Consider the following 24245-nt stretch of genomic DNA (forward strand, 5'->3'; position numbering starts at 1 on the left):
ATTACCGACGGGGGGGGGAGGGCGGAAAGGGAGTCCCTCTTCTCCTAGGGACGGACGGGACCGCTGGCTCCCTTGGTGCCTTTCAGATCCGACCAGTGTCTCCCCAGACTCTGCCACCTCCCTGGTGCCCCCCGGTTCCCGGGAGTCTCGGTTCACCGGGGATCTCACGGCAGCGGCGCTTCCTACCACCCCAATGCGCATGCGCCGCACATTTCCGGGGGCCCGGCTTTTCTTTATCCTGATGTGGATGCGGGCTGACAAATACTGGGAGACCCTCCCCCTGCAGCAACGCCAAACGTCAACCTACATCTTCAGTCTTTCAAAAAGAAAACAGTTATATAATAACCAATTATTGATGCGCTTCGCGTGCACTAGACAGTATAAGCACATTATTTTCAATTCTGCAGCCGGCCTTGGGGAGTTGGTATTATCCCCATTTTCCACGCGAAGACACTAAGGTTCAGAGATGGGGAGCCTCAGCAAGTGCTAGGACAGCGCGGGACGGACGCCAGTCGTGTATGACACCATCCATACTCGCTGCGATTGGAAGTTTAGGGACATATAATGGGGCGCCTGTGTGGCTCAGTTCGTTAAGCGCCCAACTCTTGATTTCAGCTCAGGTTATGATGTCAGAGTCGTGAGATCAAGTCCCGTGTAGGGCTGCTTAAGATTCTCTCTCTCCGTCTCCCTCTGCCATGCTCTCTCAAGGGATGGATGGTCGTGCAGGGGTGAATGTTTGGGTTGGGGAGGATTGTTCCGTGTCCTTTGGCAAGTCGCTGAATCTCTCCAACTTAATTTCCACAGCAGGAAAATGGGCACCATGCCCACCTCCTGGGGTGTTGGGGGTGATCCCAGAGGGCATCTCTTGGCTCTGTCACTGCCAGCACTGGCTGCATTCTCACGCTCCACCAAGATGCTCCCAATCAGGTCTAAGCCTGACCATTTTCATTCCGGGGCTTCTTGGGATTGAGAGAAGGTTTAGAAGTCTCCCACCCTGAGCAGACCCATTGGCCTGGATTGGGTCACACAGCCATTCTTAAACCATTCATGGCCACAGTGGCTGAGACTGGACTGACTGGACTGATTTGCCAAAATCCACGGATGTTGGCAAGTTGCCACCCTAGCATACTGGTGGATGTGGACACAAGGGAGGAGGACTGCTGAGCTGAAGCAGTGGCAGGGGGTGGGAGGGTGGATTTATTTTTGGCCCCTCCATTTCATCTGGCCCCAGGAGGTCTTGTTGATAGAATGGAAGAAGGAATGTCGGACCACTCAATTTCTCTCCTGGCCGGGACCTCTCCCCTTCCACCCTCCCCCCACCCCAGAAGCCAGGAACTCAGTGCAGAAACCAAAATAATACTGTTTTATTCCAATCTTGAAGTACAATAGTCCAGAGCCTCTGACCCATCCCCCGAAACCCCTTTTCTCATTTAGTCTCTTCTGGAAATGACCAACCAGAAGGCCAAGGGGATCCAAATCTCCAGGCTTTGGAGACTCTCAAATCACTCCGTTGTTCCTTCTCTCCCCCTCTCCCATACCTTTCCTTTCCGTGTGTTGTTTTTTTTTTCTCTGTCCTCTACCCCTGGCCTCCTTCTCCCCTGCCTCCCTCTGCTTTTCCCCTATTTCTGCCTCTCCTCTTATCCTCTCTTCTCCGCTTGTCCCCCTGTCAGTTTCTCTCCACCCCACCCCCACCCTCATTTGTCCTCCTACATTCCCCTTTGCTTTTCTCCTTTGCCCCTGTACTCTCTGGACTGACCATCTGCTCCTGCCTGGGCTCTCCCCATAGCCTGGTGTCTCCCCCTCCCTCAGCCTTGTCCCATCCTTCCTTCTGCCCCGGTCTGACCCTGTCTACCCCCGTCTCATCACACATTTCCTCTCCTGAGGGAAGCCCTCAGAAGCCATCCTGGCCACCACCATCTTCCACACTGTGGCTCCAGGACCTCGGAGACCACTGTCAGCCTCCCCGCGGACCCAGAGAGGCAAACGGCCAAGGTGAGGTCTCTGGATGACACAGGAGGTGGCCAGAGGGACTGGGGTGGCCTCCTTGGCCTCAGCCCTATTATCTTTGGGATCGAAGAACGCCCTCCTGCCCTCGCAGCGGAGGGTGGCAGGCAGGGGCCTGAAGGGTCAGGGCTCTGGGGCTCTCCCCCAGCAGTCCCTGAGCAGGTCCATGTGGAACAAGGCTGCCCCGGTGAGGAGGCGCGCTGCGAAGAGGTGGCGGCAGGGCAGACGTCGGGCGGCGTGGATGGAGCAGCTGCAGCGTGTCAGAGCCCTGTCCAGGAAGAAGTCCGAGGTGCCATCCTTAAGGGCAAACCCAGCCCCAGTCCAGTGGAAACCCCGGGTACCGTGCCGCCTGGCAAAGGCCAGCTCCTCGGCCACCAGTTCTGCTAGCTCTGGCCCGCAGGCCGCCCGGAACTTGGCCAGGGGCTCCCAGTCCACCTCCTCCTCTGCCGAGGGGCAGCAAGGCCTCTTCGGTTCCCTCGGGCCATCTTCCTCACCTCCCTCCTGCGGGCCCTCCCCAGGGGCCAGGTACGCTCTCCTTGTCCCTGCCCATTCTGGGTCCCCCTCAAGTGCTGTCCCCACGGGGGTGCTGCACGTGACCCCATTCCCCAGCCCGAGACACCTCCCTCCGGTGCCCCCACACTCCACCCCCTGTCCTCCTTGGCTCTTGGGGCCTGCAGGTGGGGCTCCCTCTCCATTCTCCAGGCCTGCCATCCTTGTGTCCCCCAGCTGGACCAGCACTACATCCTCCAGGTCCCGTCTTCTTTTGACCCCCAACAGCACTCCTCTCTCTTCTCCCATCTCTGGCCCTCTCTGCCTCTCATCTCCCCACTGGGGCTCCCTTTGGTCTCCATTCTCAGGGACCAGCTCCAAATGGCGCCCCCTCCAGTTCCTGACCTCCAGCCCCCTTCCCTTCTCGGCTTCCAACTGGGGCCCGTTCCACTCTCTGGCTTTCAGTCCACGCGCCTTCTCATCATGCAGCTGGGCCCCCTTCCAGGTGCTCCCCTCAAGACTCCGGGCCCTCTCGGAGTCAAGCTGGGTCCCCCTCCAGTCCGTGGTCTCCAGCACCCTGATCCTTTGCTCTTCTAGCTGGGCGGTCCTCCAGGCATACCCTTCCAATCCTCTCAGCCCGTAGTCCTCCAACCGGGCGCCTCTCCGCACATAGCCTTCGGGTCCCCAATCCTTCTCATCCTTCAGCGGGGCGCCCCTCCAATCTCTGATCTCTGGCCCTCTCCACTGCTCGTTCTCCAACGGGGACTCTCTCCAGACACTCCCTTCTAGCCCTCTCACTTTCTGGTTCTCCACCTGGACCTCTCTCCAATCTTGGATCTGCAACCCTCTCCCCATCTCACTCTCTAACTGCGCCCCTCCCCGGTCTCTGGCCTCCAAACCTCGGGGCCACTCCTTCTCCAACTGGGCGCCTCTCCATATACTTCCTTCTTTGGGGGCTCCTCCCCAGTCCCCGCTCTGCAGGCCCCTCCCCCTCTCCTTCTCCACGTGGGCTCCCCTCCCCGGCTCGCCCTCCGACCACGGCCCCCCACTGTCCGCGCCCTCGGGCGCCGCCTCCTCTGCCGCATCGGCCCACTGCATGGCCACCAGATCGCGGAGGCACTGCGCCACGCTGCGCGAGGGGCTCAGGCGGCGCAGCAGGCGCCGGCGGTGGCCGCGCACCAGGGCGCACGCGTCCAGGTCCCGGGCCGCCTCGAAGGCTCGGAAGCGCACCCACATGTCGCGGCGCGGGGCCCAGTTGCGCTCAAAGTAGTCGACGAAGGCGGCCGGGCCGTGCGCGCGCAGCTCGGCCAGCGCATCGGAGTAGGCGGCGGGCGACGACGCGCCTGCGAGGCGGCACAGGCGCGGCCACAGGCCCGGGTCCTCGCGGCCGGCGCCGCCCAGCTCCTGCGCTTTGCTGAAGAGCGTCTCGAGGCCCTGCGCTCGGCAGATCTGCACGCGCGCGCCCGGCAGCAGCTGGCGCACGGCGGGCAGCTGCGCCGCCACCTCGGGCCCGGCGGTCAGGCAGCGCACGCGGCCCTTGACGTCGGGCGCACTCTGCAGCAGCGAGGCCAGGGCGAAGCGCAGCAGGCTCGGCGTGCCCGGGCGCGCCACGCAGCAGGCGGCCTGGCGCGCGCGGCCCGCTCCGTCCACGCACAGCACCGCCAGCAGGTCCAGCGCGCCCTGCAGCCCGGGCAGCCGGTCCACCAGGAGCATGCGCGGGAAGCGCCGCAGCAGCGCCCGCGTGCGCGACGTCAGGAAGAACACCGTCTCCACCACCGCCTGGTCCTCCACGAACACCAGCTTCACCTGCGGGCGGGGGAGGGGGAGGCAGGGAAACAGGTCGGGGGACGCCGGCGGCTCCGGGATCTCGGGTCCCCCGCACCCCCCACCGGGGGCAATGGGAATCCATTCATTCCTGCGAGCGGCCATTTATTCTTCCGACCGGCAGGAGGCAGTGCCGAGGGGGTGTGTGTGAAATGGTTAAAGACGCGACCTCTGGAGGCCGACCGCCGGGGTCTGAGAGCCTGCACCGCCGCCTAGTAGCTGTGCGGTTTCTGCACCCGAGACAGCCTCTCTGAGCCTCAGGGTACCTGCCGGGACCTGGGTTAGGTTAGGTTCCTCCTGCGCCCAGAGGCAGTCTACAGCCAGTCTTAGAAGTGTAGGCCTTGGAGCAGCAGCGTCACCTGCTGGGATCTTGACAGAAATGCATATTCTTAGGCCCCCCTGCCAAGTCCGAAGCTCTGAGGGCCCCACAGTGGGCGCTTTGACAAGCCCTCCAGGGGATTCCCACGCATGCTCAGTTTGAGAGCCCCGTCTAGCACTAAATCCATAGACTTAGAAACCCGGTCGTCTAGGTTTGAGTCCCGGCCCCACGACTTCTGAACCTGGTGACTTAACCTGAGCCTCAGTTTCGTCCTTACTCTCCTTGTTCCCCTAACTTCTCCTTCTGGGAACTGGAAATTTGTTCCTTCCTGCTTGGAGGGTCAGGTCCACATTAGGGCCTCGAGCCAGACTGCCTGGGCTGAGACCCTGGAGCCCCCACCCCCACCCCTGCTTCCTGGCGGTGTGGCTTCCCAAGACTTCCCTGACCTCCATCTCATTTGCAAAATGAAGAGAGTATCTCTGTGAGGATGAAATGAATTAAAGCATTGTTGAATACTGCTCTGGCACAAAAATACATTAATATTCTACAATATTCGTTCAACCAAAAGTAAGTGCTCTCAAAGTGTTCATAATTACAGCAATTATCACCCCTGCTCAGAGATCATGTCCTCATAAAGGTCTGCTCTGACCATCCCTTCCAAGCAAATAACCCCAGCTCCCTCTAGCCGTGATTGGCCATAGCATTCAACCACCCCGAAGCATGTCACATCTTTACTTGCTGGTTTGCTTACTGCCTGTCCTAGCAGGGAAGCGTCACAAGGTTAGGGATGTTGTGTTTTGCTTTCCTAATGTTTTGAATGGCGCCCACAGCAACAGCTCGATACATTCCGAATGAAGGCATGCGTAAGTGTGCAGCAATATCCTCTGGCCACGTCTCTAGAGTTCAGGGAAGAGTCTGGTTTTAAATCCTCGCTTTGTCTCTTACTAGCTGTGGGACCCTGCGCTGAGTCTCACTTTGCTTGGCTGCAAAATTGAGGTAGTGTCTATTGAATAAGGTCATGGAGAGGCTAAAATGAGATCAGTTGTGTCCAAAGCTTGAGGCAGTATCTAATCCCACTATTATTTCTGTCTGACTTGTCTTTCAGCAGCACTGAGGACTGGGACCCTGACCCTTTTCTGGAACACAGATCACTCTTGGCTCCTATCATCCTCAAAACTCCTGGCTGTCCTCCTTCCTCGCAGGCATCTCCTGTGTGGTCTCCTTTGCTTGTCTCAGCCTTCCTCCACCCCTGCTCCACTTCTAAATGTTGCTGAGCTGCAGAGCACCCCCTGGCTCCTCTTCTCCTCCTTCCTGTCTCTAGACTCTGCCAAGGTGATCTCATCTGGTCACATGGCCTTCCTCATCTCTCAGCTGGTAACTCCTAGTTCTGTATCTCCAGGCTCTAGGTCCATCTATTAACTGCCTCTGCAGGAACATGGCCCATTGGACATCTCCAGTGTCCCTGGAGATTGGCAGCCCAAAGCCGCATTTGATTCTCACTGCCCCCCCAACCAGCCCCATCTCTGTTTCATTTTTAAAACTTCTGATCAGCTCACTCCCTCCCCTGCTCGAAAACCTTTCCTTTCCCGGGACTTCACATCCCACTTCAAGTACCACCCAGAGTTCACACCATGCTGTGGGCTGGGTGATCAGGTCCTTGGACCTCATCTGTCCCTCTCTTTCTCCTTGGCCTCAGCCACTCTGGCATCATCATGCACGAAAGCCACTGAATGGGATGCCTGGGTGGCTCAGTGGTTGAGCGTCTGCCTTTGGGTCAGGTCGTGACGGGGTGGGGATCAAGTCCCGCACTGGGCTCCCCATGGGGAGCCTGCTTCTCCCTCTGCCTATGTTTCTGCCTCTCTCTGTGTGTCTTTCATGAATAAATAAATAAAACCTTTTTAAAAAGCCACTGAATGGGGCAGGCAGGCAGTAATCGGACTCCTTCTGCTGGTCCCTGTCAGTGCTGACCCACAGCTGCAGAACCAGGATCTGAATCAAGAAAGCACGGATCTCACCACAAACTGCACTGCTATTGTCCAACCTCCTCCTATCAGATGGTTAAAAAACACTGCATCAGGGCACCTGGGTGGCTCAGTCAGTTAACCGTCCGACTCTTGATTTTGGCTCAGCTCATGATCTCAGGGTCATGAGATCAAGTCCCGTATGGGTCTCTCCACTTAGGGAGTTTGCTGGAGATTTTCTCTCTCTCCCTTTGCCCCTTCCCTCACTTGAGCTGTTTCGAGCACTCTTTCTCTATAAAATGAATAAATAAATCTTTAAAAAATAAAAAAAAAAGCACTGCGTCATTCTCAGCTTTCAAGGAGAAAGAAAAAACTCTGATTAAAAAGAAGGGGGGGGGAATCCCTGGGTGGCGCAGCGGTTTAGCGCCTGCCTTTGGCCCAGGGCGCGATCCTGGAGACCCGGGATCGAATTCCACGTCGGGCTCCCGGTGCACAGAGCCTGCTTCTCCCTCTGCCTGTGTCTCTGCCTCTCTCTCTCTCTCACTGTGTGCCTATCATAAAAAAAAAAAAAAAAGAGGTCTAGTAGAGTCCATAAAGAACAAGGAGATTGCTTTCCCAACCCAGAAATCCTATATTCAGCATCTTAACTAGTATTAGAATTCACCAAATTTTATGAAAAAGCCTGGAAAACTTTCTGCTGGATTAGTTATTACCCCACTATGATTTTTTTCAACCATCATGAATTTGTACATTTATAATTACTTTATGATTGATTTATCTCTGCAAATGTTTCAATCCAGAAGGGCTCTAAGCCCATAGCCTTAGCCACATGTAGCTATTTACATTTAAATTAATACTTGACAACCTATAAAAATTCGGTTCATCGGTCCCATGAGTCCTAGGCTAGTGGTTGCTCTCCTGAATGCTGCAGATACAGGACATTTGCACCATCACAGAAGGGTCTGTCAGCGTGAGTGTAGAAATTAGTGCAAAGGTAAAAGTTGTCATAACAGTTGTTAAAAAGGAGTGACATGTTCCTATAGTCTTGAGATCATGTCTGTTTCTTCTGGGGAGTCAGGAGTAAGAAAAGAAAATACAGCAAAATGTATTTGCCTTGAGATTTTTCCAGAGAAGGCAAGCAAGCACTTGATGAGTTAGAAGCTGGCTTCCATTCTTCAAGGGATTTTTGATTTCTGATCCCAGGTTTTCTTTCTTTTTTTTTTTTTGTAAATTTTTTATTTATTTATGACAGTCACACAGAGAGAGAGGCAGAGACACAGGCAGAGGGAGAGGGAGAAGCAGGCTCCGTGTACCAGGAGCCCAACGTGGGATTCGATCCCGGGTCTCCAGGATCGTGCCCTGGGCCAAAGGCAGGCGCCAAACCACTGCGCCACTCAGGGATCCCTCAGGTTTTCTTTCTAAAGAGGCTATGGAAGCTTTTCCTGCACAGACTGTGGGATTCAAATCCAGGTGCTTCCTCTTACCAGCTGTGTGAGTTTACACACTGGTTGTGTGCATTGGGAAAGTGTCTGAACTTCTCTGTGCATCAGCCTTTCACATCTGCAAAGGTGGAGTTCACCATCTCCCTGACCTTACAAAATCACTATGAGGATTAAATGGGCTGACTCGCACAAAGCCCTCAGAGTGGTACGAGGTCAGGATTTATTGTCAGCCGTTATTATCATTACCTGAGTGTGGAGGGCATGCTAAGGGGGCTAAGGTTGGGGTGAGGCCCTCCAAGTGAGTGACAGCCATTGCCGAGAGGGCACCATCATTTTCCTTAAACTAAAGATATTCCAGGTGTGTAGAGAAGAATGAATTCCACCCACCTGGGGGTCCAAACTGCATATTCCAAAGGAAGTTCTGGCTCTTGCCCAGATGCTGGGACATAGGAATGTCCTGCTTGATAAGAGTGTCTGGGGGCCTTGGGCCACTCGAGACAGTCTATGCTAACAAGGTGATCTATGGTGGGGGTCACACAGTATCAGCTTGACCTCCAGAGGGGCTGGAGACTTAGGTCAGCCACTCAGGCAGTCAGACGTGTCCATGTGACCAAACCCCAGTGAAATTGCTGCACACCAAGGCTCAGATGAGCTTGCTTGGTTGGCAAGACTCTGTGCCTGTTAACACATCGTTGCTGGCAGAACTTAAACTGTGTCTGCACAACTCCACTCGGAGGATAGCTGGAAGCTAGAGCCTGGTCTCTTTTGGACTCCACCCCATACGCCTCTTCCCTTTGCTGATTTTATTCTGTCCTGCTGCTGTAATAAGCCACAGCTGAGGGTATAACAGCTTTGCTGAGTTCTGTGAGCCCTGAAACTGAGGACAGTCCGAGGGCCCCCAGCTACACCAAAGCCAAAGTGAGTGAGTGAGTGAGTTGGCCAAAGCCGTGGAGCTAACAGATAGTGGGGTGGGATCAGAGCCTCGATTACTCAGAATGGTTGGGGGGGAAAGCAAGGAGCAGAGGGAGATATGTAGGTGACGCCGAGGGGTGGCATTTGCTGAAAGTGGGGGATACGTAAATGAATGAACTTTTCTACCAAATATTTACCGAACAAGCCTGCTGTGTGTGCCAAGTGCCGGTTCAGGAATTGAGGGTGGCCCAAAGGGCTTCTTAGAGTAGGAAGAAGCAGCCTGCAAACCCAAGATGAATAAATGTACACGTGATGATTCCAGGCACATGGAGAGCTCAGGAGAACACAGACCTAACAGGAAGTGGTTTTTCCTTGCCAAGGCCATTAACTCTTTCAATTCCCACAACAATCCTGCAAAGAGGGACTCTTATGACTATTCCCATTTCTCAGATGGCAAAACTGAGGCACAGATGGGTTCTGTCACTTACCCAGGGTCCCACAGGTAGTAAGCAACAGAGCTGGAATTTGAACCCAAGGCCACTTGAGCCTAGAGTCCGCACTCCTGACCACTATACCCTCTTGGCCTTCATGAGAGTGATCCCACAGGCCTGATTCTAAGGGCATGTGGTAGGCAGCTATGAGGGCTCACGTGAGGGTAGGTATTACCTCAGACACATAGATCGGGGGCACTGGGATGCATCAGCCACAGAGTGGATTCCACAAATATGAATATCAGAAACAGCACCGCTAAATACTTTTCATCCACACCTCCTCCTACGTGTGAGCACAATCTTGTTTTCACATGATCAGAAAAGGACTATCGTCCAGACTGTCCGGAAAAAGAACTTGAGGGAATAAGAATAGTAGCTAAACATACAGGGCTTCCTACTTAACTATATTTTACACACACACACACACACACACACACACACACACACAGACTTAATCCTCATACAACAAACCTGACAATCCTATGAGGTAGTACCTCTTCTTATCCCCATTCTACAGATGAACAAACTAAGGCTTGCAGAAGGAAGTAACTTTGTTGCATGCCCAGCCAGAATGTATCTAAAGCTTTTAGCACCTAACAAAACAAATAAAATCAGTTTCTAGTTGTTACTATAGCACCCAGAAAATAGCTGCTCCAAGGTACAAAAGCTGTAGGGCACAGAGGATATTCCCCTGGGGAGCCATGAAGAAAGAGGGGTTAAGACAAGTGGGTGGGGGGCAAGGAACTACGGATCAGGGAAACATGAGCCCAGATTCAGACTGGGCTCTGGGGGACCGTGGGTGGGACAGCCCTCTATCCGTCCTCTCTGGTTGCCCTTGACCATATGCCAATTAATCGTGGCTCTCCTGTCTCGAGCCCTTGGCAGGAGTCCACCCGTCCATTGCTTTGCAGTTGGGCAGGGTCATGTACTTGCTTTGACTAACAAAATATAAGTGGAAGTGACCTGCCGTGGTGTGTCACCTGGGTGCGGAAGCCCCAACGGTCCTTCCTGACAGATACACTAACCATGTTGGGAGGATTCTGATGAGGAGCATGTCTCCCAACAACCCGTGGCGGGCATGCAGAGTGAGCAGAAAATAAACTTTGGTGCCACTGAGGTTTGAGGGCTGGTCACTGGGACAGCGAATCCCGGGCCCTCCTGACTGACACAGTCTTAAGATTCTCTATTGTTCACCCCCTAATTGTTCTTTTCTAGAGAGAAACAGGGGAGCATAGTGCATTGGGACTATTCTCTATTTTTCACCTCCTCTTTTAAAATGAACTATTTGACAGGCACCTGGATGGCTCAGTGGTTAAGCGTCTGCCCTTGGCTAGGGCTGTGATCCTGGAGTCCTGGGATCGAGTCCCACATCAGGCTTCCAGGAGGGAGCCTGCTTCTCCCTCTGCCTATGTCTCTGCGTTTCTCTCTGTGTCTCTCATGAATAAATAAATAAAAACTTTAAAATAAATAAATAAATACAATAAAATGAACTATTTGAGAGGCGCCTGGGTGGCTCAGTTGGTTGAACCTCCAGCTCTTGATTTCAGCTCAGATCATGATCTCCGGATTGTGAGATGGAGCCCACATGGGGCTCCGCACTGAGCATGGAGGCTGCTTGAGATTCTCTCCCTCTCTCTCTGCCCTTCCCCCTGCTCACACTTTAATAAGTAAAATAAAATGATCTGTTTGTGCAAAACTCCGTAGGGTCTGAAAGTCTAATCATAGAAGCCATACAGCCACGGTCTTCTTCCTATCGTCTTTCAACCACCCAGTCCCATTTGCTACTCCTATGCCCATCCACCTCCTCGGTACTTTCTAGAGTTTCTTTATGTGAACACAAGCAAGCAAGCCCACCTAGATGGTCTCATTTTCTTCCTTTTATACACAAAACAGCATGTTACGCACTGTTTTGCTCCTTGCTTTTGGTGGTTGCCATTGTTAACCTAAAAATGTGCCCCAGAGATCTGTTCAGATCAGTTGCCAGAGTTGTTAGCATTCTTGTCTAAAAGTTGTGGGGTATTCCAGGGATAGATGTCCCAGGATTCTGGAACCATTACCCTACTGGTGGGGTTTTGGTTGCATCTAATCTCTTGCTTCCATAAACCACAATGATTAACCTTGTAAGTCATTCTTCACCTGTATAACTATGTCTGCACAACAGATTCCTGGCAATGGGAGAGGGGCCAAAGTGGTCATTTTCATGGATCTTGCTCAATTGTCCTCCACAGTGACTATATCAGTTTACCTTTTAGTATTCCTAAAAGTGACACACTTTTATGGATGTGGATCAACGTTGCCCTTTCTCAGAAGGCAAAGTGTACTTAAGACAGGAGTTACAACATTTCTGTGCAAGGTCCATCTCTGCCCAGAAAGCCAGTTGGCTTGCTGATTACCCTACCTCAGTCCAACATTGCTGCCTCAGGGCAGATTATAAAAGGTCTTAACATCTCCCTGGTTGAAGTGGCTACTCAGTCTTGCCCACAAACTGTGGCAGTGGCTTTTGGGTACACTAGCTCTTATGGGACCCTCTCCCAAGACCAAGTAGGCCATCTCCACTCAGGGGGACCTAGGCATTTGGCTTTTTAAAGCAACCCCTCCAAAACAGGAACAAAACCAAATCCAAAACCACAACCACAACCAAAAAAACCCAAAACAAAACCAGAAACAAAGTCATCCCTTCTACAGGAGACTGCTGGGAAGCAGAGAGCATAATAATCTGATGGTTGGGATCCCTGGGTGGCGCAGCGGTTTGGCGCCTGCCTTTGGCCCAGGGCGCAATCCTGGAGACCCGGGATCGAATCCCACATCGGGCTCCTGGTGCATGGAGCCTGCTTCTCCCTCGGCCTGTGTCTCTGTCTCTCTCTCTCTCTCTCTCTCTCTGTGACTATCATAAATAAATAAAAATTGAAAAAAAATACTTTAAAAAAAATCTGATGGTTGCTTAGCCTGGTCTTGGAACCAAAGAATTATTATCTTAGCAGATTAATAAATAATACAGAACTCATTCACTATATCTCATAATTGAAAAGAGCGACGCAAAATTGCCATGTAAAGGTGACAGGTTGATCATAGTCTTCTAACTTTATCTTCCCTGAACTTCATAGAAAAGGATTTCTTTTTTAAAGACAGAAGCAATAGAAAAGGAGACAACAGGAACCAAACTTGGGAAGCCAGCAAGCAGATGGACAAGACACTCCCCATCTCCGGCAAAACAAAGCCAAACCCTAAGCCCCAAGATTCCTGCGCCAACAACTGCAAAATGCCGAGGACCAACAGTAGCATCTTCAAAAGGAATTGGCAGAGTGCTAGGTGGCAGGAGGAGGTTAAATTAGACAAGTTGATTGTTGTCTAAGAAGCAAGCAGACCTCCCCAAGTCAAGTTTCCTCTCACTCCTTGGTGGCTGGAGGTTTATTCTGTGAAAAGCCTAGAACGGCAAGGGCCACCGGCCTCGGGGACCATGGGTACAGCTGATGAGGGACTGGGTGTCTGTGCATCCTGCTGCCCCGAAGCTAGCTCCTCAACCCTCTTCCCCCATGTGGTTCCCGGAAGCTGGCAGCCTGGCCTTTACCCCTGCCAGGCAAGACGTTACAGGCTTTTCTCAGGGGGATTTGACCAGCCTCAGAGGAAGAATGAAAGAAGCTGACATGTGACCAGTCCCAACATCTAAAGCAAGATGCAAGAAAGTATGTCTAATATGCTACTTTGCTGGGGGTAGGGAGAGAGCCAGTAGAAGTAAAATTAAAGACACAAACTTATCTGTATACATACAGGGCAGTGCTGTTCAATGGGAAGCCACTAGCCCACATAGGGCTGTTTAAATGGCAATTAATTAAATTAAATAAAAAAATCCAGTTCCTCCATCATACTAGCCACATTGTAAAGTGCTCCATGGGCACACGAGCCCAGGGGCTAGTGTCCTGGACAGCACAGACACAGATCATTACTATCATCATAGAAAGGTCCCCTGGATCACCCTGAGCCGTAGAATAGAAAGATATCTAAGATGTATGAAGAACTGCTGCTCTGGTAGCCTCTGAGTGGGGGACTTGGGGGACAGGAGGTGACAAGGCAACTTTTCACCACCAACTCTAGTACCTTTTGAATTTAGAAGGATGTGAATGTGTTACATATTCAAAAAGTCAATAGTTAAATGTTAAAAAAAGAAAAGGAATAAACCTTTCACAGATCTGTTTCTTGGTGTTCCAGAACTTCTTCCTCATTTCCTTTGACAGTATTAAGGTAGACTAAAACACAGACCCAGGAGCCAGCCTGGATTCTATGGCAGCCTCCAACCTGGAAGTTAAAAGGACAACCCCTCGGCATTGAAGGTTTTCATTTGTCAGTGAGCTGCTTCTCACAGGGGTAACCCTACATGCATATTTCCAGGAAAGATAGCGAAGGCTGTTTATAATAGCTCAGCGAAAACCAGTGGCATGTACCCCCATTGTACAGAGCAACAAACTGCTTTGGGTGGGACCCTCAAGCCTTTGGAGGCCAGAACTATGAGAAGGGTCCCAAGCCTCATTTCCAAACTGGGGAATAGCGAGCAGTGAAGAGCATGGCCCTGGATCCAGACTGTGTAGGTGTGAGGTCCAGCTCCATCATTAAGTAGCTGTGTGACCTTGGGCCAATGACTTGACCTCTCTGTGCTTCAGGCTTCAGTTTCCTTGTCTAGAAAATTGCGGGGGTGGGTGGTGGGTAGAATGGTGAAATCCTTCCTCCACATGCTCTTGTGAGATTTAAAGGAATTATAATATGCAAAGCATACAAGGTAGTGCTTGGCACATCGTCAGTGCTTGATAAATGTTAATTGAGATTATCATCGATATTATGTGTGGATAGAGCACTGGGTTTGGGTTGGTGGCTTGAGTCACGGCTGATTCCTGAGCAGGAGATGGAGGTGGGGGGAGTGCTCTGGGTCTAATTCTGGAGAGTGGGTTCACACTGTCACTACCCTGAGTTGGGACCTCTTCCATGCATGAGAGAAAAGCACAGCTGGTGTGGGGGGGGCACCTAATTTCCCTCCTTCCTCCTTCCCTCCCTCCTTTCCTTCTTGTCCACCCCACCCCAGCTCTGAAGTTGGATCAAAGCAGCACAAAGATCCCTCTTGGAGGAATAGCAGAAATGCTCCAGCCTCCAGTTTTCCACTGGCTACTCCTTCTGCCTGGAACTCCGGCCCCTCTGAAGAAGGATGGGGGATCCCCTGCCTCCATTCTGTCTCCTCTGCTTTACCAGCTTTTTCTTTTTTTTTTTACCAGCATTTTCTTAGAGATGTCTTCCTTGACCACTCAAAATACAACAGCACCCTTACAACTAACTGTCCCTCTCCATATCCGCACCCTATACTCCCTGACACTCCTCACTCTATCACCTTAGGTGACAAAGGCGACCCTCCCTCCTGAGTCTTGATCTGGGTGGCGGGGATGGGCTATTTTAATTTTGTGAACGTTCCTCCATCCATGTACTTCTTCTCATCTGTGCATTTTCTATGTGTGTGGTTTGGTTTTCTTTCAATGGCACTTTCTGTGGCCTCTTCTTCCTACCCCCAACCCTACTGACATAGTATCACAGTGTGTCTGTCTATTGTGGCTTTCTCCCATTACAACTACAAGGTAATTCTAGCAGGTTCCTCTGCAAAGGTAGCCAACAGCCAGAAGTGGCTGCTTAAATTTCAGTGAGCTAAAATGAAATAAAATTTAAAATTCCATTCCTCGGTCCTACTGGCCACATCGCAAATGCTCAATAGCCAAGTGTGGCCAGGGGCTACTGGACCCTCCAGGTGCAGAATCCCTGGTCGGGGCAGAAACCTCTTCTGGTTCCTGAGGGCAGGGAGCACGTGTGTCTGGAAGGCTGCTGCCTTCCCAAAGCTGCTACGAGCACTTAGTGAATGACCAAATGACCGCACGGGGGAATGGATGGAAGGAGTGAATGGATGGGGGGTGATGAATGAATGAATGAATGAATGACCCGCGAGGCTGGAGTGTGGCTCTCCCCCACCCCTGCCTGCCTCTCCCAAGACCCCACCTTGGCCTCGGGGTCGGTGCGGAAGAGCCCCTCGAGCACGTGCAGGGCGTCCAGGACGCCGTGGTCGCGGCCCTTGCAGTAGGAGAGTAGGCGGTGCACGTCGGCTGGAGCCACAAACTGCTTGGAGATCTTGTTGGTGGTGCGCACGGGCAGGCAGGCGTTGGCCAGCAGGTGCCCCGGGCGGAAGTAGTAGGCGAACTCCAGCGGGCAGGCCGGGTGCGAGTGGGTCAGCTGGCACTCTGTCACCACGAGGCGGTCCCGCAGTGGGCTCAGCTTGACGATGATGAAGGCCGGGCAGCCGGGCTGGGGGGGCCTGCGGGAGGAATGACCACCGCCGCCGTCACATCACCCTCTGCCCTCGTCCTCCTTCTCTCTCTCTCCTTTTTAATTATCGTTTTCTAAAATTAAGAACTGCTGCAAACATCGAGAAGAGAGGGCCTTCCGAATCTGCCAGTGGTGTGACCTTGGGCAAGTCACTTCAGGTCTCTGTGCCTCAGTTTCCTCCTATGTTGAAAGGGAAATAATCATCATCGTGCCTTTCTCATGGGGCTATTGTGAGGATTGAAAGAGTTGATGTATGGGAAACACTTAACTTCTGTCTGCAACGTGGCGGGCACTAGTGTTACCACACCTCTGCACCTATTGCCCCATTTCTATCAAAAGTGAATGAATATTTTATTTCCCTCAAAGAACTGTAAGAAATACAATACTTCAGAGACTTTTGTATCCACTTCTCATTTAGCAATGGCAAATTGAACACCTCTGTGAACCCTGTCCCGACAAAGTCCTCTCCCTCCTGGGTCCCCCAAAGTAGCCACTTCCCAAACTGGGTATCTTGCATTCCTGCATATATTTTCAATACCCATCAATAGTAGGTGGTAGATTTCTAGGTTTTAAAACTTTGTATACATGGAAAGGTGCTCAAACTCCTCAGTCATCTACCGAATGCAAATGCAAACCTCCAGCAAATGCGTCTACCACCGCCAAAATGACCCGATAAACACGGAGCACAGACCAAGAGGTAGAGCAAGCGCAACACTTAACTTCTCATCGATGGGAGTGTTAAATGTAAGTCACTTGTGGAAAACTGTGTGACAGTATCAGCTATCATTGATCATGTGCCTCCCCGTGACCCAGTATTTCCATTCAAGACAAATGCCTGAAGATGGGCGCCAAAAGAATGTACTAGAATGTTCCAGCAGCACTATTCATATTAGCCAAGTATTTGAAACAGCCCAATATCCAACGGTAGAGTAGGAAAGTAAGTGATATATCCTTACACACAACCCTAACCAATAGTAAGAATGGACAAGCCACTGCTATCCCCAGCATTGTCAACAGATCTCACAGATCAGCTGTGTGAAAGCCCAGCACAAAAGATGATAAATCACCGTGTATCAGGTTTATCAAAAGTTCAATAAGAAGCAAAGGTAGCCACTGCTGTCAGAAGACTGGATCGTGGTTACCCTCGGGTGGTTAACTCTACGGGGAGTGCTTCTTAGTACCTGGCACGTGTATTTCCTTGGTCTGGGTGTTGGTTACATGTGCATTTTATTTTGGGGAAATTCACTGAATTACATACACATGATGCGTGTGCTTTTTTAAAATGTGTGTTATGCTTTTAAAAAGTTTACTTAGGAAAACTTTTCTTTCTAGTGTATGGTAGGCAGACCAACAGCCTGATCACATCCTAGTTGCTGGAGCTGTGCAAACATTACTGTGCATTGCAAAAGGGACTTTGCAGGTGTGTAAATTAAGGGTCTTGAGATGGGGAGATGATGATGGTTTACCCGGGCAGGCTCAGTGTACTCACAAGGGTGCTTATAAGCGGAAGACAGAAACAAGCAGCCAGAGAGGCAAGTCAAAGTCAAGAGAGAGAGAGAGAGAGAGAGAGAGAGAGATGCTTCTTTGCTGGATGAGGAACAGCAAGCTGCGGGGAGGCCGCAAGCTGAGGAATTGGGTACCTCTAGAAGCTGGAAGAAGGAGGGAAACAGATTTTCTCCTAGAGCTTCCAGAAGGAGCCAGCCCTGCAGACACCTTGATTTTAGCTCAGGGAGACCCATGCTGGACTTGTGACCCTCCGAGCTGCAAGATCACACATTTGCATTGTTTTAAGCTGTCCTGTTTGAGATAATTTGTTACGGCAGCAATGGGAAGCTAACCCCACTCTCTATATACTTTTGCAACTTGCTTTCTCACTCATTAGTTTTTCAACATTGGTTCAGTACTTTTCCTGCCTGTTATTCCACTCCCAACTCTGCCAACTGTATGTTGCATTTTTTTTAAAGATTTTATTTTTAAGTTATCTCTATAGCTAAAGTGGGGCTCGAACTCACCACCCCGAGATCAAGAGTCGCATGTTCAACCGACTGAGCCAGCCAGGCACCCCTCTGCCAACTGCATGGTGTGTCCAGCTCTCCCTTCTTACAAATAATGCTCCAATGATAGCCAACTCTCTTATCCGTTTGTGTGTGAGCAAGAGCCTGTCTAGGACAATGGCCCTCAAACAGCAGGGCATGGCCCATTAGCTGAAATCACTCAGGGAGCTATAAGGAGCATCATAAAAAATGAAAGAGAATGTGGGGGTGGGAAATGGGGTGTATTTCCCTGATGATAATACTTAAATTGACAGCTGCTTCTGAAAGGAGGTTCCGTGTTTCTCCATAAGGGATGATATTGGCATTTTTGGTAGGAGGTTTATGTTTATAGAGCAGGGATTGGCATACTTTTTCTGCAAAAAGACAGACAGTAAATATACCCTTGCTATATTGTACAAACAGCCATACATCCTATGTCAATGCATGGGTCTGGCTGTGTTCCAATAAAACTTTATTTACAAAAAACAGCTGCAGGGTGGATTTCACCCAAGGTCCTCACAGCTTGTCAACCCTTGTAACATAGACTGTCCAGGGCGTGGCAAGTAGTTAAGAAGCCTGACTCCCAGGCAGTAAATGCCAGTAGCATCCTTTAAAATGCTCCCAAATTGTTTCCAAATGGCCCCCTGGAAGGGTGATCCTTTTCAGAACACACCCCAAGAATCTCTAGTATAAATACTTAAGAACTGCCTTTGTTAAACCAGAAGGAGCTCCCTGACACATTCCTTTTCTGCTCCATACAGAAAGAGGTAAAGTAAAACCAGGAGCCTGCCAGATTTTGAAAGTCTACATAAAAAGCTCAAGACCTCTGGCCTTATTGGAAGCGACAAAAATAACATAAAATTAGAAAAATTGTAAGTATACAAATCATTATAAATAAAATACAAAGGTGGAGCCCTCACAGTGGTGTTAGGTAACTAAAAGACATTCCCGATGCGCAACCCATTTTTGATCTACCAAAAAGGCCCATTCACGGGGCTCTTATCTGACACATTTCCCCTGGATAACTCACAGGCTTTTGTGAAACGCTCTGGTCTGGCTTCTTTTGGCCTGAGTGGTTCAGTCCCTAGAACAAGTCCCCACTCAGGGGAGGTCACAGCTCCGTGAAGTGGTGCATCTTGCCAGAGAACTGCACATCCCCTCTGGGGTCCCAGGATCTAATATAACTGTCTACTGTGGCCTCAACACGCAATTTTTGCAATTTCTCTACAGCTAGCTGGGGAGGATAATGCCACCCACCTCTACGTGTGAACTCCACGTGGGCAGGGATCACTGTCTGTTTTGCTTACTGCTACATCCCCAGCACCGAGAACAGCCTCTGGTCCCTGGGAGGCGCTCAGTATTTACTAAGAAAAGACAATTCCACTGCACATACGAACCCCCAGCACCCAGGCACTCCGCTCCTTACATCAAGCCACCCAGCACCAAGTCTTGTCTATCATGCCTTCTGAACTCCTCAGACCATCCACTTTTCCCCCATTCCTACTGCCACCAACTTTACTTAGTTTTTTCTTTCTTCGTGAAACATCCTTCTCCCTTCTTTTCACCTAGTTAGCTCCTATTCCTCCTTCACAACTCAGAACCAGCGCCAGCTCCTCCAGGAAGCCTTCGCTGACCATCCCCAGGCTTGGGCAGATTTCACCACACACTGGGGTGATGATCTGAGTGATGCCCATCTGTAACGCATGCTCTTCACTGAATGGGGTGCTTTTCCACTGAAACCCTGGCATCTAAAACACATTCACCCAGCACACAGCAGGTGCTTGAAACAAAGCGGATGGACACAGCATGGCACCTAGGACCACATTCAACTCTCATACTGATAATCCATGATGGAAATATAGATGAGGGGGAGGAGAGGGAAGAGAGAGGCAACAAAAGTATGGGCTTTGTGGTCAAACTGTGTGGGTCCCGATCCTAGTTTCCCCCTCTGGGCAGCTGGGCAATCTTGGGAAATTCCTCTAACCTCTGTGCTTGTTTTCTCATATGGAAATTGGGGCTAAGAAGAATACTACCTCACAGGTTTATCGAGAGGAGTACAGAAGAGGATTACGTTATGCAAAGTACTTTAGACAAGGGGCTGGTACATAGATAGCACTTGATAAAAAAAAACCAGCCCATTTTCCTCAATTTTTTTTCTTCTAAAAGTACCACTGCTTTGAGCTGTTTTGCACTCCATGTGCCATTTCTTCTTGATCTTTCAGGTTCCCAAGCTCTTTGTATTTTCAAAGGCTGCTGTGTGTATTCTAGAGTGGGAAGTGCTGAGAGAGGCTGTGGGGGGGTGGGCACAGAGCAGAAGGCTGGGGAGGGGGGAGGGCGGGTGGCGATTTGGGAGAGGTTGCCAGGCAACGTCTGAGATAGGGGGACAGAGTGGCCAGGGAGAAAGCCGTGATGTGCGTTCTCGGGGCCCCTCAGCCCCAGCTCCTCGCTGGCCTCCTGCCTGTCTCCTCCAGTCTGTCCCTGACACGGCCACAGGAGGGATCATCCTACAGCCAGAGCTGCCCCTGCTCTCAGCCCTCCCAGGGCTCCCCCAAGATAAATCCCGGCCCCTGGACTCAGCCCTGCAAGTCAGACTTTGATACCATTCTGCCCACATCTGCAGTCTTTTCTCACACACTAGACGCCCCCTAGGACCCTGGCCTGTGGGCTGTCCTTGAGTTATGACCCTGGAGAGCTGCTGTCTGAACAGCTGGGGGGACAGATGGGCTGGGAAATGATGGGCCCCCCAGTCATCATCTCTGAACCAGCTTGCCAACCACCCTCACTACTGGGCTCCCCATCCAGATACTATCCCACTGTCTCCCCAGTCAGGGCACCAGCCTGTCAATCTCCAGTCCTGCCCCTCCTGTCTCCTGGCTCCCTCTGAGAATTGCAGAGCACTGGAGATAGTGCCTGGACATAGTAAGTGCCATGTGTTTAAGTCAAATACATACATATGTAAATGTATAAACACAGAGAATCCTTCCAGTCTCTGTTTACTGGTCACCTTTTCCAGGAAGACTTCCAGAAGCACTCTGTAAGGTCTTAGATGGAGCTGCACTGACCACTTCTCTTTTGTCCTCTTCCCTTCCACCATCTAACTTCTTCTCCTTCACAACTGTGAGCCCTTATTTCCAATTTTCTTTTTATTTTTTTTCTCCTCCATTAGGTTCTCCGCTGCTCAAGAGCAGAGGCCAGCTCTGGGTTCCAAATGCCTAGCAAAGAGCATGCACACAGTAGGTGTTCAATGTTACTTTGAATTGGCTTCTTTTAAGAGATTCCAGATTAGGCCTAAGTGGCTCACAAGCTCTAATGTTCTAGATTTCTCTGTGATGATGTGTGTTTGGTGCTGCTCTGCTTCCTGACCTCTGAGTCTCTGTTTCTAGGTAAGCAGTGAGTAAACCACCAAGAACAGTAATCTCTCAATAAATGTTTAAATAATTATGGTGAGAATTGCTGTTCCAAAGTGCTCACTCACTCTGTGCTGGATGCTCTTCTGGTGACTTGCATGTTATCAGCTCATTGAATCCTCACAAAACCTAGGAGATGGATCAGTACCATCCCTTCCTCTGTTTTCCCAAGTCAGGAAACTGAGACCCAGAAAGGTGATGTCACTTGCTCAGTGTCACTGGCTAATCATAGGAGGCGAGGCTGCTGGCACCCAAGTCTGTGCTCTTGACTTCTAGAACATGTGTTCTTTACCCAACTGCCCAATGTTCCAGGCACTGGGCGGGGTGGGGGGGGGGAGTTCCTTCCCATCCTTGGGCTCATGGTAACCTTCCAACAGCTCTGGAATAACCCCACTTCAGAGAGGAGAAACCCGACTCAGAGATGGGATATCTGTGGCCCAAAGACACCCACCCTGGAAGTGGTGGAGCTGGTCTCAGGCAGCCGGAAGGCAGAGCCTGAGGGAAGTGACAGGACTAAGTGTGAGGTAACAGAGAGTAGTGGGGTCTGGGGCACACCTGAGTGCCAATGCCTGGTCTAATTGCAGTGGCCGTCTGCCACGCAAGAATGTGGGCTCAGCCTCTTCCCGTGTTTCAAGAAAAGCTGGAGACCATATATTTTATGGGGAGTGCTCTGGTTTAAAACTAGGGTCGATTAAAACATCGTTGGCCAGCTGGCTATGTCTCCTAGCTCTCTCATGGATTTTTCAATTGCCCCTTGTAGCATTCCACTTGGAGGGAACTTATTTGTGAGCTTGTTCATACAACGTCAGCCTTCCTGTCCAGTCTGAAAGTTCCGGGAGGGCAGGCGATTGGTCTATCCTGTTCAACACCCTTTCTCCCCAGCAAAGTTATCTCTAGCCCTCGTGTAGGACCTGGCTCTGTATTTACCAAATTAATGGATGGATCTTTCTCTCTCTGTCCTGTGGCTTTCTCTGCAGCTCAGTCTGTCTCTCATCTCTTTGTATGTGTCCCAAACCTGGCTCTCAACCATTTTTCTGATTCTGGCTGGTGTCTCTGGCTCCATGTCTCCATGTTTCTGGAATTTTCTGTCTTGGGTGAGGGGAGGGGCCTTTCTTCAATGTATGCATTTCACTCTGGCTCTCTGTTAAGTCCCTACTAAAGTCTTGTTGGAGCCTGCCCTGCTACTTACTATGTATGTCCTTCCAGCTCACTGGCTGTCCCCTTTCTCCGGGACTTCCTGCAAGGTGTACTCAGCTGTTTTAGTGGGCATCTCTCCCTCCCCTTCTCTTGTCTCTTGATGCAGGGGCTCTCTGCCTCTCTACCCCCTCGCTTCCCCTCCCCCCAGGACCCAGCAGGGCTCGGCACCGCTCACGCACCCCACGGTGGGCCGGCTGGGCGCGCGCACGTCCTTGCACACGAGCCGCACGTAGCTGTACTTGAGCACGTCGATGAGCGTGTAGAGCGGGGGCGCGCTGGCCCAGCGGCAGCGCGCCAGGTGCATGGAGCTCTTGACGAAGAAGAGCGCCAGCCTCTGCTGGCACCACGCATCGAAGAAGCGGCTGAACTCCGCCCATGAGAAGAAGGCACGCTCCCGCAGCTCCTGCTCCTCTTGCCCCGCTGTGCTGGGTGGGGACTCCATCCTGGGGCGCCTGAGTGGAAGAGGGGAACGTAGATATCAGACCCATCTCCACCAGGGGTATCCCGCTTCTTTCATTACCCGCCTGCCTCTTTGATGCTGGTGCCTCTTTCCAGGCGGGGCCCAGGACGGGATGCACCCCCATTAGTATGTGGATATGAATCTGCATTCCATCTTTGGCTTTCTCCCATGCCTGCAGTATTCCTGGGACAGTTGGAGCCTGTCATCCTGATCCCTAATTTCAGCTCCGGCCCCCTCCTTTATAGATGTGCCCCTCGGTACAGTTGGGGTTCCTCTCCCAAAATATAACCCTTAAGTTCAATGGTGGATCTCTCGAATCTCTTCCCAACTTCCAGCTAAGACCTCCTCTCCACCTCCAGATGTATCTTCTACACTTGGCTGTAACCTCTTTTTGCTCCCATTCATGTGACCCCACCCTCCCCAAGTGTCTACACTTGGCTCTAACCCACACCCATCTGTGCCCTCTTCTAAAGATGTTCCATCTCTGGATCTGCTCCCACATCCAGGCACTGACCTCTCATCCCCAGTTTTATTCTTCACGCACCTGTGCCTCCCTCCTCCCTGCATGTGTCTCCGACAACCTGTTACTGCCCCAGATGTGACCCCACCAGTCGTCACATACAGCTGCAGCCCCTGCCTCCAAGATGTCCTCCCCACATCCAGTATGTACTTTTAGCCCACAGGTGTGTGCTCCATTCACTTGTGGCCAATTCTCAGAAGTGTCACCAAAATTTGGTCTGTGCCTCCCTCCTGCCCAGACGCGCCCCCCAGTCCAGCAGTAGCTCCCACCTCCCATCTGCAGCTATCTACTCCCCAGAAGTGCGTTCTGGTCCTAGACATGGAAGCCCTCGTCCTCAGATGGGCTTCATCACCCCGGATGCTCCCCCACGTCCGGCTGCGCCTCCCGCCTTCGTGCAACCCCTCCCAGCCCGCTCCCGCCTCCCCAAGCCCTCCCAGCCCCTCCTGTGGCGGGCCCTCCCATCTCCGCTGTCCCACCCAGCTGTGCCTCTCCCCTCCCCCAGATGTGCACCCTTCCCGCCCCTCCCCACTCACCTACCCGCCCCGGCGCGGCGTCCACCTCCCACAATGCTCCGCGCCGAGGCCAGGCCCGGCCCTTGCTCCCGGGATGCCCCGCGCGGTCTCCCGCCTCTCTTCCCGCCGTGCCTCGCGCGGCGTCTTCCCCCGTAGCTCCCTCTTTCCCCGCCAGTCACTTCTCGGACCCGCAGCTACACCCGCCCACCCGGAGCGAGGGAAGGCTTGGGCCGTTTCCCATCGTGCTCTGCGGGAGGGCTCACCCTGCTTCACCCCTTTCCTAGGAGCCTCCCACCCGGGAGACTACAACTCCCACCGTCCTCCGG

At 51.8% G+C, this 24245-nt stretch overlaps 1 protein-coding gene across 6 annotated transcripts; it reads right to left on the bottom strand.

Annotated features, from left to right (window-relative positions):
• Positions 1-1344: 1344 nt before the first annotated feature.
• On the bottom strand, positions 1345-24235 carry ZSWIM9 (zinc finger SWIM-type containing 9). 6 transcript variants are annotated; one of them, XM_077846701.1, is made up of 4 exons: positions 23945-24235; positions 22607-22879; positions 15467-15779; positions 1345-4299 (listed from the first exon to the last, which is right to left on the bottom strand). In XM_077846701.1, the coding sequence occupies exons 2-4, from the start codon at positions 22867-22869 to the stop codon at positions 2128-2130; spliced, it is 2748 nt and encodes a 915-aa protein (XP_077702827.1). In that variant the 5' UTR covers positions 22870-22879; positions 23945-24235; the 3' UTR covers positions 1345-2127. The 6 variants fall into 6 exon arrangements, with proteins under 6 accessions (XP_077702827.1, XP_077702833.1, XP_077702843.1 ...); XM_077846707.1 differs by having other exon boundaries at positions 23941-24235; XM_077846717.1 differs by lacking the exon at positions 23945-24235 and adding an exon at positions 23677-23803.
• Between the last annotated feature and the right edge of the window lie 10 nt (positions 24236-24245).

This window comes from Canis aureus, chromosome 1 (assembly GCF_053574225.1).
Source record: "Canis aureus isolate CA01 chromosome 1, VMU_Caureus_v.1.0, whole genome shotgun sequence".
Lineage (NCBI taxonomy): Eukaryota > Metazoa > Chordata > Mammalia > Carnivora > Canidae > Canis > Canis aureus.